We start from the raw sequence: 15,778 nt of genomic DNA on the forward strand, positions 1-15,778 counted from the left end.
TGTGAGGACCTTGTGTGACGACAGAGTTACAGCAGAGGAGGCAGATGACCCACAGATGATATAAGTAAAACCATGACTCACTGGTGAGATATTTTACACGGTGGCAAAGTTTATGAAGATCCTTAGAACAAACCAGCTGCCATGGCTAAAAATGATCATTACAAGTAATATAATGTTTCACAGATATAAAAAAGGACAAAAACAGCCAAACCTTAAAAATGAGATAAAAACATTATTTAATAACAAGTCAATCAAAGTGTAAAAGCAAGCATTATACATAACTGTGTTAACGTAGTGTAGCGAACACATGTTTTTTTTTGTTTGTTTGTTTTTTTGCTGTATCATGAAAGTTGTGGTGTTTCTTGTTAGCTGGCTATAAAGTGTAAAAATGTGGTGGGGGCCTTTTTTTATTCAATTTTGATTGCTAAAAGAGCGAGTTAGCTGGAGGACTGAAACTAAACGAAACATGAAAGCACAGCTAGTCGGATGGCTAATTAGCACTTAGTGCTGAGATGACTGAACTTAAGATAAAAGTTGCTTCTCATAAATTTGTGGAGGAATAACGTGGCATCGGAAACCTTCCTGCTCAGTGAGGGCAGGTTTGGGCTCCCTTGAAATGTGTTTACGATTTCAGACCTGGCTGAATTTTAGACAGAGACAGTGATACGTCCCTCAGGAGGAGATGTTCAATCCTGCAGCTTGACAAACCAGTTCTTTCCTGTCCGTCGGAAGAGCCCATTTCATTTGCTTGAGTGGACAATCCCCCGAGAGCTGCAGGAAGGTTGATTTCACATCTTTTACTGGATCAAGGATGTCTTTAATGTCTCCAATGGGGAAGTCTTTTTACAACGAGCAGTAACCAGAACAATTATAAATGTACATTAATTATCTCACTCTTAAGAATAGTGCTTTACACTGTAATTTGATGAGCAAGATAATACGATGACACATTCTGCAGTGTTTTCTTTTTTCTCAATTAACTTTTCATTTTGTTATTTAATGGAGGACATAATGACTTCTATTGGAGTGTAACACTTACCAGCCAGTTTAAACAGTAGATGTTTAACTGTATCTAATCAGCCAATCAGTGCATTTAGACAAGACAAGATGACCTGCTGAAGTTCAAACTGAGCATCAGAATGGGGAAGAAAGGTGATTTAAGTGACTCTGAACGTGGCATGCTTGTTGAGCCAGAAGCACTGGTCTGCTGATCTACTGACATTTCCCAGCACAACCATCTGTACGCTTTACAGTTGTTCTATCCTGTGAGCAGCTGTTGTCTGGGTGAAAATGCCTCATTGATGTCAGAGGTCAGACGAGAATGGCCAGGCTGCTTTGAGCTGATAGAAAGCCAACAGTGGTGCAAATAACCAGTCGCTACACCCAAGTTATGCAGAAGAGCATCTCTGAATGGACAACACTCTGAACCTTGAAGCAGATGGGCTACAGAAGCAGAAAACCAGACCAGGTGCAAATCCTGACAGCTAAGAACAGAAAACTGAGTTTTCAGTTTGCACATTCACAGCCAAATTAGACAACAGAGGGTTAGAAAAACGTTGCCTGGTCTGATAAGTCTCGATTGCTGCTGCAGCATTCAGATGGTAGAGTCAGAAGTCGGCATAAACAAGAGGAAAGCATGAATCCGTCCTGTCTTGTATCAGTGTTTCAGGCTGCTGTTGGTGGTTTAATGATGTGGGGGATATTTTTTGGCACACTTTGGACTTCTTAGTACCAACTGAGTATCATCTAAACACCACAGCCACAGTTTACCCATCATGTGATAGCTGCTTTCATAAAGATAGTGTGCCATGTTACAAAGAATCATCTCAAATTGGTTTGTAGAACATGACAGTGAGCTCGCTGTAGTCAAATAGCCTCCACAGCCACGAGATCTCAATCCAAAACAGTCTGAGTAAATCAAATTAAATCATTTCAGCTGCTCACTTGCTTCATTAACAGCATTAACAAAACAACATTTACTTGTACTGCATTCCATTATAGCTTTTGTGGTGCATTTGCTTGCTGATAATCTACTTCATTTTTAGCTTTCCTTTAAATTCACCACTAGAACAATTTCATCACGCGCTTTGTATGAAGCAACTGTTCTGACAAGAGAAGAAGCAAGGCGTTGTTCCCGCCATCTGCTACACCTGGCGCTCGCCTTCTGCTCTTAGCACTAGCGCTGCCAGCAAATTCACAGACTTCTTCCTCGCTGTGAGTCATCGCTCCATTGTGGGGCTGTGGTTTTGTGCAGGCTTACACGGGATGCCGCGGGGACTTGTCGGTGCCCCAGTTTTAGTTGCCATGCCGTTCGGAGGGGTTTGATCTAACGGTAAACATAACGGGAGCAGCCGCCGATGCAGCAGCTTTAGTGTCTCCCTCTTTAATGTCAAGGGAAGACCAAAGGAAATGGTGACATCAGCTTTACTCGCTCCGATGGACACACAGGCCTCCCCCCACCCCTTGTAGCTATGCTTCCTCTTGCTTTTCTTTTTTTCTCCAGCGCCTCCAGCTGTTACTGCTTTTGTTTTGCTTTCTGTCAAAACCCCAAAACCCCAAAACCCCACCCAAATACCCTTTTCCCCCCCTTTCCCCCCTCTTTTCCTCTCATTTGTTTGCTGTCACTTCTTCTTGCCTGTCGTTGTGTCTTGTAACAATGTGCACATGCTTATCTTCTTCCACATGTCTCTCTTTCTTTCTGTTTTTATTCCCCCCCTCCCCCCTGGTGAGGGCTTACGTCTCCATTGTAAGCCCCCAAAAGTGATAAAGCTAATATTGCAAGCAGGCGGTCTCACACGGTGGTGGAAGGCTGCTGGAGATGCTTTGTATGTTGTATGTTGCTACTTTTTTCTCTGGATCCCGCAGGTGCTGAGCGGTTATGATGCTATTCAGTTGATTGATATGAAGCACAATCAAAGGTTAAGCTGCACAAGCTGATTTGTAGACCCTTTGCTCTGCTCTAAATTCACATCTTCTTCGCAACACAGCGCGTTGTCGTTTTGCTGTTCATCACTGGAAACCCCAGGTGACCTCGCGATCTCGGTTATGATGTGTTTGTGAGAAAGCTGCAGTGTTTGTATTTCATATACATTTAGCAAAAATATTCATGCTGGATTTCATACTTCAAGAATAAACACTGGTGTGAAAAAGAAAGGGGGGGGGGTGGGGGGGCTATTATTAAATCTGCTATGTTACTAGTTGCCTGGTAACTTCTGACCACATCGGTTTCCACACATCCCCTCAAGACCTGATGACTTGAAATTAACATTACAACTGTAGCTCTGGCAGCCTCTGTCTTTGATCTTATTTAGTCACGGTGTGCTTTGCTTTTCAGATGCTGTTTTCCACTTTAAAATGAGCTCTGGATGACAAGAAAGGGCAATGAATAGTGGTTTTATAGCATTTTTTTTTCAGGTATATGAACAAAAAGGAGACCTTGTGCTCTTATCATGTAAGCTTCTTCAACAGAAACACAACAGATGGCTGTAGCTCAGGTGGTAGAGCACATCTTCTGCCTAATTGCAAGGTTGCTGGTTTGAGTCCTGCCTGCTCCAGTTTGCATGTCATCAGATCCTTGGGCCAGACACTGAACTTCAAGTTGCTCCCTGATGTGTCTATCCAAGTGTGAATATTAGAGAGAAAGCACTTAGGGTAGAAAAAACTGCTTGTTTGAATGAGGCACGAAGTTGTAGAAAGCACATTGAGTGCTCAAGTAGATTACAGAAGTCCTATTTAAGACTAGTCCAACATATTACACATTCCTCTGAGAAGTATGGTGCATTTGCCCATTCTATTTGGTTTATTTTCCAGTGTTGTTGCATCATTTTGTGTTTTGAGATTAGAATATACAATCCAGCAAATCGTCCACTGCCTCCTACAGGTCCAGACAAATGCATTCACCGTGATCTTCGATGAGCGCTTCTCCATCCCCATGGATTCTTCCAGTCTGGAGGAGTACAGCCTTCGCTTTGCCGCTTTTGGTATCGATGCTGACGAGAGAAATATCAGCGCAGGCGTAGCAGAGCTCAAGCTGTCAGACCTGGACCTGACCATCAGACCATTCAACGCCTGGCTCTATCTTCAGGATGTCAATAAGGTGTGTTGATACATTTAAAGAGGGAGACAGAAAAATAATGCTGAAACTGAAACATCTAAGTTCTGTCTTTGCAATGTTTCAGAAAGCACAGCGGTGTCTGACACCCTCTGCTGGACATTTAACAAAACTACATGTCAGACCTAAATCGGGATTCAAGCTTAGGTCAGTGAGGGTACTTCCTAAATGGAGGAATTCTACAGATAACGAGATATTAGTAACACTATTGAAAGCATTTACTCATAATGAATTTTTTTTTTAATTCCTCCTGCTTTAACATATAATATATTTCTTATTGGCAAGCAGCTCTAAAATTGCAAATTTGGGTTCCAGTTGACTTATAATTATTGTAATTATTCAGTAGGTAGTAGGTATATCAGACTGGATGGTAGCAATGTTTGTTTTAAGCTACTTTAGCTGTAAAATTTTTATCAGTTAAATCTATGATCGTGCAAAAATAGTTAACTGTGATATGCCCCGAAAAAGAAAAAAATGCCTTCATCAAAGAAAAAAAACGTTATTTGCCCTCAGTTCAACTTTATTTTTTTATCCTATTGTGAGAACTAAATGACAATATCTACATAAAATGAATAGATATAATTAACCATAATAGGTATAGTTGTGACAGAAGAATCGTTGTTGCCTCAATGCTTTTTGTCTAAAACTAAATCTAACAAGATTATTTTTTATTTAGAATTCAACCTGTGTAATATTTTTCAATAAAATGTAAACACAAATATGATGTAAAGGACATATTACAGAAAAACTGTGTCCTCAATGAGATGATCAGAGAAACCTCATGTTGTGGAAAAAAAACATGAACAGTATCCACAGAGCCTGGAGTGAGGCGCTGCAATAATCACATATATTAAAGATATTTAATTATGAATAATTAATATTCAGTTGAGTACACTTTATTTCTGTTTTATTTATAAAACTATTCGTTACAGCAGTCACCTCCAGTTGCTTCGCATTGCAAGATAAAGAACGTACAATATTTGATAGATAATCCCAACAATGCAATGATTTGCTATGAGCAAGCACTTGGCGACTGCGGGAACGACAAACTCCTCTTTAAAGGAAGAGGCATGCAGCAGAACCAGGTTCAGGGAGGGGCAGCCAATCTACTACCAGTACTAGGGCAGTGAGGGGAAAAACAGGAGATAAAAATGAGAGCTTAGAGAGACAAGGACAAAACAAACTATTGGAGGGAGAAGTTAACGACATATGGCAGCGATATATGAACACATGGGGAGTAAAAAGAGGGATGAGGAGGAGTGCTTAGTGCATCATGGGAAGTCCCCCTGGGCAGCCTGAGCTTGTAGCAACACCACAAAATCCTTTATCAAAAAGGAAAGTTTGGAACCTAAGCTTTAGAGTAGAGAGGGTGTCTCTCTCCCAAAGTTAAAGTGGGAGTGGATTTCACGGGAGAGGAGTTGAAGTCTCTGCCTCCTATTCTACGTTTGGAAACTCTAGGAACCACAAGTAAGCCTGCAATCTGACAGCGAAGGGCTCTGTTAGGATAATATGACACTTTAGGGTCATTAAGATGGGATCCGGTTGATTATTCAAGGCTTTTTATTTGAGGAGAAAGATTTTAAATTCAATTCAGCCAACAGAGAGAAGTCAGCATGAGAGAAATATGATCTCTCTTTCTAGTCAGCACTATCTCGGGGTGTTTTGGATCAAATGAAAGGTTTTCAGGAAACCTTTACAGCAACCCGATTACACAGAAATTACAATAGTTCAGCTTAGAAGGAATAAATGCATGACTGTTAAATGCGATTTACTCATTTTGACAAAATGATGAATTAAAAATTAAATGTTTCAAAACTCTATACATTATGCACTAACACTATACATGCATGCAATAAATATATCATTTTAGTAATTTTGACTTTCATTTTCATATATTTTTAATTGAACTAGAAATGAATTTAAAGACTCTGTGTAGCTCCTTAAAATTAAATAAAATTCACAGTAGTAGGAGTTCTGATTCGCCATACTCCAGTCAACACGTTACAGTCATTCAAATGTATGATGTTGTATTTAATGGCTACCATGCTCTGGTTTGACCCCCACAGGCAGTGGATGCAGTCGGGGAGATCTTGTTGTCTCTCAGCTATTTGCCAACAGCAGAGCGTCTCACTGTGGTTGTGGCTAAGTGCAAGAACCTGGTGTGGACCAATGGCAAGAACACCGCAGGTCAGGGATCCTTTTTGTCTGCAGTGTTGTGTTTCCTTTCCATCATTAGATGTTAACCTGAAATGTGTGCATGAGCGTTTTTTGGTTTTTTTGTGTGTGTGTGTCAGCTGTGCAGTGCATGTGTATTAATGCCATTAAATCTGTGCCGTTCTCAACATGCTAACATCTTGCGAATGAACAAAATGCTTATTGATTTAATAACAGCAGCCTGTCTTATCTTATTCAGTAAAAGGACTAGATGTTATAGTCCCTGATGATGCATTGCTTTAAATTGAGAAAATCTTGGGGGATGGCTGTTATGAGGAAAGGCAGCCCAGAAACTTTATGGAATTTCTTTAAATAGTGTGTCAACTGATAACGGTTACACTGCCTGAGACAGCGAACCACGCTGAAACACCGCCGTTATTACCTCTAGAGCTAATTCTGTGTACAGAGCTGTGAATCTACCTGATTAGTCATCAATGAGGAATTTAGTGGATGCTCTACAAACTATTTACTCTACCTTCACTCCTTCTCCTTCATCAGATCCATTTGTCAAAGTCTATCTGCTGCAAGATGGCAGGAAGATCAGTAAGAAGAAGACTTCCACCAAGAGGGATGACACAAACCCCATTTTCAACGAAGCCATGATCTTCTCTGTGCCGTCGATCGTTCTGCAGGTATGTTCCAGACCATGATTTAAACGTTTCCAGAATAAGAAAACGCTAATAGGAAACATTATAAATTAGTAGGAGGGAAAATTAAAAACAAAAACCCCACAAGTTTTGGAGGACTTAGATAATAGTGTAACGCCAAAAAGAAGCCTATCTCAATCTATGTTTTATGATCCTGTATGTGCCCTCTTGTAAAAGTGATAAGGGCTTTCAAGTAAATTTGCAATAAATTATAAGTATACAAATAAAATATAACAAAAATTAATATGTATATGCAAATGTGGTAGCAAGTCTAAAAAGGCTATTATTATTAGCTTACTAACATACTCACAAGGGAAATATTAGCATGCTAACTTGAGGCCGATGACTACGATGTTGACTTGTCTTGATGCATGCTCAGTCATTCACGTTAGTAAATCCCAAAAGTTGATTCTGTTCATCAGGACATAGTGTTTTCAGTGGGAGAAACGTTTCATCACTCATCCAAGTGATTTCTTCAGTATCAGCTGACTGCAGGTTTCCCCAACCTTACAATGATTCTAGATGAGAATACTCTTAAAAAGGTGTTTGAATTCACTGAGAAGACTCGTTCGTACAGCATGAGAAGTCTAAGGCCAGGCAACAAAGGAAGTTTGACTTACTTGTTGTGCATGGGAAACCACAGCAAAATACGGAGAGTGTCCTCAGCGGCCAGAAGAGAGAAGGATGCCACACCAGGGATGTGGACAAGTTGGTTAAAAATCTGCCTGACAGACAACTCGCCCAAGCAGAGAAAAACATCCTTTCAAAAAGGTTGAGCTTTTCTGTGATGCCGAGACGAATTCAGCTAGTGGAACTGATCACAGCCACAGAAACAGCAAATTGAAACAACAACATTGCAGACGTAGAAGCAGAACAGCTACGGACGAAAGTTTCGGCCTGTCTCAGCAATGCAAAGCCCCCAGCATCCAACATCAGCATGGAGGAGAGGAAGGCACTCACATCACTTATGTTCCAGTCAATGAAGCATTAGAGGTGGTTCATAAGAGATTACAGGATGACCCCAAACTCCGCAACAGGACCACTCTCAGCACACACCAAGTGTGTTTACTTTTGGAACTGTGTCTTAATTCCACCTATTCAGGTATGTGGATGACACCTGGGTGAAAATGTAATCTCAAGATGTACCACAATTCACGGATCACATTTCCTTGGTGGACCAACACATCAATTTCACCAGGGAGCATATGAAAAGTGGCAGGTTAGCCTTCTTAGACTGTGAGATTTCCATCGGTAATGGTGGGCATTTAAAAGTTGATGTGTACCGTAAACCTACCCATACGATCAGTATTTAAGGTTTGACTAGGGTGAGGGAAGCAGAAGAACATCACATCAAGAAGCCCCTGAGTAAATATAGTTATCCCAGCTGGACATTTGTGAAAGCTGGGAAGGCGCCTAAAGAAAGCTCCAGCTGATCCAGGAGAGAAGGAAAACTGCTGCTTAAGCGAAAACCTGTAGTGATCATGTATGTGTTAGGAGTCTCAAAACAGTTGAGACATATTTTTCGTAAACACTGCGCCTGCATGGCTTTTAAACCCCAAAACACACTGCACCAAAAATTGGTTCACCCAAGGATCGCGTCCCCCAGACACAAATACAGTAATATAGTGTACGCTGTTAAGTGCCAGGAGGATTGCCAGGATTCATACATCGGGGAAACCAAACAACCTCTGGCGAAGCGGAGGCGCAACACAGAAGAGCTACCTCGTCAGGACAGGACTCTGCAGTCTATTTACACCTACAGGCCAGTGGACACTCTTTCAAGGATGAGGATGTACACATCCTGGACAGGGAGGAACACTGGTTTACGTGAAAAGGGAAAGACCATCTCTGAATCGAGGAGGGGGCCTAAGGGTACATCTTTCGCCATCTTACAGTGCTGTGATTGCAGCCATTCCCCAACTCTCTGTGAATGGTATTCATGGCCATTGATCAGTGGGCTTTGATCATGTTTTGATCAGTCATGGCAATTTGAATATTAATGATCAAGGAAAGACCTCACAGCCCATTCTTCATTCAATGGGCTAGTTTTAGTCATTGTGAAAATGTACTATTTATAAGTTTGGGGAAACCTGCAGTCCGCTGAGACTGAAGAAGTCACTTGGAAGAGTGATAAAACGTTTCTCCCACTGAAAATGCTACATCCAGATTAACAGAATCAACCTTTTGGGATACCATGTTGACCATTTTGCTGTACCATAAACCTGTTATTGTCTTTCAGTGCTGTGCAGAAGTCTCGAGTCACCCTTTTCTAAATATTTTGCTTTCAAGAAGCCAGATGTGTGTGTTTTTTTTGTTTTTGTTTTTTAACTATTTTTAAAGTGGCCTTATGCAATAGATCCCCAGGCTTTATGAAGGTCTTTATATTTTTAAAGATCTGTTGGTCCACCAGTACTGTTAGGGAAACACATCAGTGTGTCTTTGTGTATATGGCCTACGGCAATACTATATACTATATATATTGAGCATTTACTAGAGATCTAATAATGCTCAGTATTAATTAATGTTGCATTTGTGGTCTATGGGAAACCTAAACATTGCAAACCAAATTGCAAAATGCTTAGCCGTGTCTCTAATAAAACCTCTGTAACTTTGCTCTGCTTCACTTCAGCAGCATCAGGTAATGTTCATATGTTGATTCATGTTTTTTTCCCCCAGTTTTTAATCTACTGCAGAATATTTTTAAGGCGGTTATCTGCTATAAAAAGTAAGGAAAGGAAAATCTCCTTCATGTTTTTCTGTTTTATCCTCAGTTACTTTGACACAAAAGCATCTGCTGAGATGCTTACACCTCTGATGAAGTCTCTCAAGTGTCAGCTTTGTTTTATACATAGATATAAAAATATGGATATTTAATGAGAAATGATCAGAATTATAATATTTTTGACTGAGTCAAAATTGAATCGAATCGAATCGGGACCTTGAGAATCAGAATTGAATTGATTATAGAAATTTGTGATGATACTACTGTTTAGTGATGTGCGATACCACTGATTTCCTTTCCGATCCGATACCAAGTAAAATTCAGAGTGGTATCGACGATACTGATCCGATAGCGATACTCTGTAAAAAAAAACTTAATGTTTCATTGTATTTCATAATACAATATATAATTGTATTATGTAGTTATAATAATATAGCTTCATAATGATTACAGGACATCAGACTACTTGTTCTTATTGCTTAATAATGTAGAATTATCATATAGAAATAAAAAATCTGAAGTTGTGCACTGTTTGAACACGTTGCCTGCCTGCAGCACTAAAGGACTCCGCGAGAGACATCTGTCTCGCCCTAGCAGCACCTGTCACTCTCCTCCTCTTCACTTCGCCTCAACATAAGCTCATCATATTCTGTGATATGATTTACTCTGAGGTGTTTGACAAGGTTAGTGGTGTTGCCACAACACCTCAATGTCTTGCCACATGTATCGCAAACCATTTCTCGGCCGTTTGTGGAGGTAAAATACGTCCACACATGACTCCGTTTACGCTCAGCCATTGTTGTGAGTGCACGCCAGGGGCCGCGAGACATTTACACAGCCGTATTTCGCATATGACTGTGAAAGGCGTAAGAGGAAGTAGTTCCTTCCAATTTCGACGATCCGAATGATATAGTTTCTTTCCACGGTGTTCCTGTTAATGAAAAACTACAAATTTACCCCAAAGTACTAAAATATCGATATTTTAATATGAGAATCGATTCTAGAAATTACTGGTATCGGAAGAATCGATATTTCAATATCGATCCGCACACCACTACTGTTAAGCCACTTTCCCTGACTGATCAGTCATTCTTGCATAAAATTCCAATGAACTGAAATAATGTGGCAGTGTTGTGTCTACACATAGCAGACAACTTGGCAGAGAACCAATTTAAAATTGCGTATATGCGCATGTTGCAAAAGCCCATCATTTTTTATTTCTGTATATGAAATCATAAGAAATATACACAGTGGGACAGGAATAAAACAGCATTTTTTAACCAAATTGAAATTCCAAACGAGCTGCCCCAAAACTTTGCATATCTTGGCATGGTGTGCAGTATGTCTTTCAAAACTTTAGAAGTGGGGGACACTGATGTGACAGACCTAAAAAGTATCTACAGCAGGGTGGCTGTTAAGAAGCCATTCTGAAGGAAGAGAAACAGAAATGAATGGCAAAATTACACAAGACCTGGACTGAAAATTTATGGCAACAGGACTAATGGAGTGATGAATAGAAATGTGAAATTTTTGGTCAGAATCATTGTCAGTATGTGTGGAGGGTCCCAGGTGTAGACAGTGACTGTCTACAGTCATCTGTAAAACATGGTGGAGGCTATGTCATCATTTATGGTTATATTGCATCCAGTAGTGCTTGAGAGCTTTTCAAAATTTGATGGATGTACAAATGCAGAAAAGTAGCGTCAGATTTTGATCCAACATTCAATGCCATCTAGAAAGTGTCTGATTGGCAGTGATCCCAAGCAGACTCCAACACCTGAAGACTCCTTAAATTAAAGGAAAGGTTGCCTAAGAGTGTTCAGAATGTTTTGAAGAATAAAGGTTGTTATACCAAATATTGTTGTTTGTATATGTTTTAATTAGTGCTGTCAGCGTTAATCTCATTAAAATGACGTTAACGCCATAACGCGTTGACACTGTGCAGCCCTACGCACGGGGCGATCGGCGCTAACTCGCTAACGGGGATTTGCGGCATTATTGCGGTTATGGCGTTAACGTCATTTTAACGAGATTAACGCTGACAGCACTAGTTTTAATAAATCTTTGCATCCATTTCCAATTTTACAATAAAACCATGAAGGGTGGCTTGAGACTTTTGCACAGTACTGTATGTTGGTGTGGTTCTGTAAATCTTTCAGTCGTTGGTTCTCAAGTGCTGGAATAACCAACAAACTGAAAGGTACATTGTTAAATGGTCTACATATATGATGGTGACATAATTGAAATCCTGTAGTGGAAACTATGCCTTTAAAATGCATGGATCATTCAACCCCCACAAAAATAATCTGCTAGAAAAAGTGCAAAAGTGTATCGAGATATATGGTCATAATTGTTGTTGTGACACATGTATTTCACTAATTCCATAAAGATTTAGATGAACTTAAAAACCCAGCTGAATCCTGCTTAGAGAGAAGGTTTTGTAACCACGTTTGTGCTCTGCAGGAGCTCTCCCTGAGGGTGACAGTGGCAGAGGCCACAGACGATGGCCGGGGTGAGAACCTTGGTCATGTTATCATCGGCCCTGAGGCCAGCGGGATGGGAATCACTCACTGGAACCAGATGCTGGCAACTCTGAGGAAGCCCGTGTCCATGTGGCACCCTCTGCGCAGGATCTAGTCACCTCAGCACATACCTGACCCGATTCGAGTACAACACTCACTTCTTCAAATTCCTTTGAACTCTCCCTTTGTTTGTTGCCATTTTTACATTGCATAAGTTATATGTCTCTGTAACAGAGACATTATCACCCTGGGTTGTGTATATTATAAATGAGGTTAGTCACCTCTCACTTTCATTACTTTGTCTTCATTCTCTCACCTCGAAAGGGAATTGGTCTGAAATCCGATTCTCCTCCAGTGAGAGGACTCGAGTATGTGGATGTATATATTTCTGCCTTAAAAGTCGTGATCAAATGTTTTATTTTCAAATTTGAAAAGGAGCCCGGCCTTGGCAGATGCACTCCCTCCCTCTGCATGGTGCGTGCGCTGGTAGAAGCCAATTGTAAATGTTTGGAGAATGAGCGACTGGATGAGAGGTGAAGCTGTTTCTCTTTCAGGAAAAGCACCCATTTGTCTTTTCCCATCGGTCACTGATTGTACCTTCTTAATTGAATCGGTTTTAGAATTGAGATGGGTTAGCGCTCTTGGATTTGATTATCTTATATTTGTTAATAGTGTGGTTGATTAACATTAGCGGTTTTGGTATGTTCTGTATTAATCATGCTTAAATCCAGGTACTCTTATCCAGGTGAAATAACTGTAATTTGTAGCAGTGGTTACAGGGTGGTAAAATCAGAGGTAATCAGCATATAAATATCATGCTACGTTGTTCTACTTTTACCACAATTAACGCAATACTAGTTGTATAAGCATATTAGGAGGTGTAAATACTGCAGTATAACATTGTTTTCATTTAAACTTTTTCTCTTCTGGGTGTAAAAGACATGTTTTTCATATTATGACTACTAATAAAATGCTGAACACCATTTGTACAACTCTATATTAAACACCCATGTCATTGGTGATTGATGAATTATTGTTATTAAAACACCTCTGGGAATTTAACCTTTGATGTGGAGTGTACTAACCCCCTGAAATGGGTTTAAAGTTTCTTTTACATTAGAGGAAACATCTTGATATCCTGCGTGGTTTTCACTGGCCACTTGTTACATTCATTTTAGCTGTTGTTGTTAAAACTGCCCAGAAACATCCCTGGTCAAAAGCAGGTGGTGGTGGTGGGCGGGGCTGGGTGTTAAGTGGAAATAATGCAAAACATTCAAATGAAGACAGCGTGACAAGAACCTCGTGAAGGTCAGGATGTCAAGATGGCTTTTGATCAGTCTCAGACATTCTCTACAACATTGTGCAACAGTGCTTCTGAATGTGAATTATCATGTGACATAGCTGCTAATAATCTTTTGGTTTTCTTTCTTTTTTCAGACACATTTCAGGTCAAATTATGATTTATAACCTCACTTTGAACATACCCGTGGTCATATAATGGGCAAAAGTTTCCTACTGTGCCAAATAATGAAGCAATATTTTCATTTACAGTCAACATTGGCATTCAGTTTGATGAAGCTGTAACTAACATTCAGCCATGCATGAAGTTATTTAGCACTTGATGTGAATGTGCCTCATTAATACAATGTATTGTGTGAATGCCGTTTGAAATAAAAAGTGATTCAACAGTTACTCATGAGCCACTTGACCACTTTATCATCATGACTTCAAATTGCAAATTTTTGTGAGAAACCTCTATAATGCATCTGTAGAAGTTGCATCTTAATATGCTCATCTTGGCTATAGAATTGTATCAGTATCCTGTTCTTCATCAGGAGATTGAGATGCCATTGCTGTTCTTGTGTTTTTCTGAGTACTTCCGAGAACAGGTTTAATGAGATTAAGAAAATACAATTTCTATTTGTTTTACTGGTTACAGTGATAATGTCACGGTTCGGCATGGCAGACCGTGGGGGGTGTAGGGAATGAGGACCCAGGCGCGGTGCTCTATGAGTAGACAGTGCGTTTATTTACAGTGTATGGTGCAAAACAACAGTAAATCCCCGTGTTTCCCAAGACTCCCGTGTCGTGTCCTCCTTGTGCTCTCTGCTCCCGTGTCTGCACTCCCGGTGCTCGCTGCCCTTCAGACCTTCCACGCTCCTCCTGCGGGAAACAATAGTGGCAGCTGTCAGGACACTAAACAATGGCAGGCATGCACTTTACAACTGGATTTAAACTGGGTGACTAACGTGGAGTCTCACGCAATGATCCCGCGTCGGTGGGAGCTCCAAGACTCTCCTAAGTAGCTCCCCCGACGAGCCCTGATCAGCGGCAGGTGTGTAGCTTCGGGTGTGGCCAGTCCCCTAGCAGGGCCACACCCCCCAGGCCTGAAGGCACCTGTAAACCAGTGTACATACACACCTGCACCCATACACACACACTTCGACAAGCATGGAAAAGAGCAGCAGCAACACCAAAAATACATATAACATCACCAGTCCATGACTGCCCAGGGATCCTGGGTCGCACAGCCCCAGGACCCTGACAGATAAGTTGATTGGTAAAAAGTGATCCCATTGGTGCATCTAAACAATCTATATCTAGACTGAATGCAAGAAACATGTCATCTAGGATATTCTAATTTGGTGATTTGAGAACCAATCAAAACCGGATTTTTAAATTCATACCACAGGTGCATCTAGTAGGATTCTGAGGCGCAAGATTGGCAGGCACCAATAGTTTTACACATATAATTTTTCACACATAATTTTTGTTTTGTTTATAGGGCAGCATGGTGTCATGGCGGTTAGCACTGTTGCCTCACAGCAAGAAGGCCCTGAGCTCAAATCCACCATCAGGCTGGGATCTTCCTGTTTGGAGTTTGCGTGGGTTCCCTCCGGGTACTCTGGTTTCCTACCATAGTCCAAAGACATGCAGTTAATAGGGTTAGGTTAACTCTAAATTGTGCAAAGGTGTGAGTGCGAATGGTTGTCTGTCTCTATGTGTTAGCCCTGCGACAGACTGGCGATCTGTCCAGGGTGTACCCTGCCTATCGCCCTAAGACAGCTGGAATATATATATATATATATATATATATATATATATATATGTTAGTAAAATGTTTGAGCATGAAAAGAGCATCTTGGAGAGACAGAGTTTCAAAGAAGTAAAGAGGGGAAGAGGTTCACCAATACTGTGGGAGGATTTTAGAACAATGTAAAGGTTTTGAATATGACATAATGTAAAGTACATCATATTATCAAAAGATTTATAAAATGTAGAGAAATCTCTGTGCATAAGGGACCAGGCTGAACATTAATATGTCCAATCCAATCCAATCCAGTTTTATTTATAAAGAGCTTTAAAATACCCAGCACAGGAACAAAGTGCTGTACAGAAAATACATTAAAACAATAAAATAACAGAAAACAGCAAAGATAAATAAATAAAACACATAATAAATAAAATTAAAACAGCCCTATATTAAAATAAAAACAAGATAAAACAGCATCAAATCACCTAAAAACAACTGAAATAAAAATAAAAACCAACATCTCACGTG

General features: G+C 40.4%; 1 protein-coding gene across 1 annotated transcript in view; it reads left to right on the forward strand.

The window, feature by feature from the left end:
• The window catches only part of syt12 (synaptotagmin XII), a 30,617-nt gene extending 16,721 nt beyond the window's left edge, over nt 1-13,896 (forward strand). Inside the window, exons 5-8 of the mRNA XM_063480988.1 lie at nt 3,881-4,096; nt 6,178-6,298; nt 6,824-6,957; nt 12,158-13,896. Of these exons, the coding sequence (XP_063337058.1) occupies nt 3,881-4,096; nt 6,178-6,298; nt 6,824-6,957; nt 12,158-12,331 (645 nt within the window). The 3' untranslated portion in view covers nt 12,332-13,896. The remainder of the gene's footprint in view (nt 1-3,880; nt 4,097-6,177; nt 6,299-6,823; nt 6,958-12,157) is intronic.
• Nucleotides 13,897-15,778: the final 1,882 nt, after the last annotated feature.

The sequence above is a fragment of the Pelmatolapia mariae genome, linkage group LG7 (assembly GCF_036321145.2).
Source record: "Pelmatolapia mariae isolate MD_Pm_ZW linkage group LG7, Pm_UMD_F_2, whole genome shotgun sequence".
Lineage (NCBI taxonomy): Eukaryota > Metazoa > Chordata > Actinopteri > Cichliformes > Cichlidae > Pelmatolapia > Pelmatolapia mariae.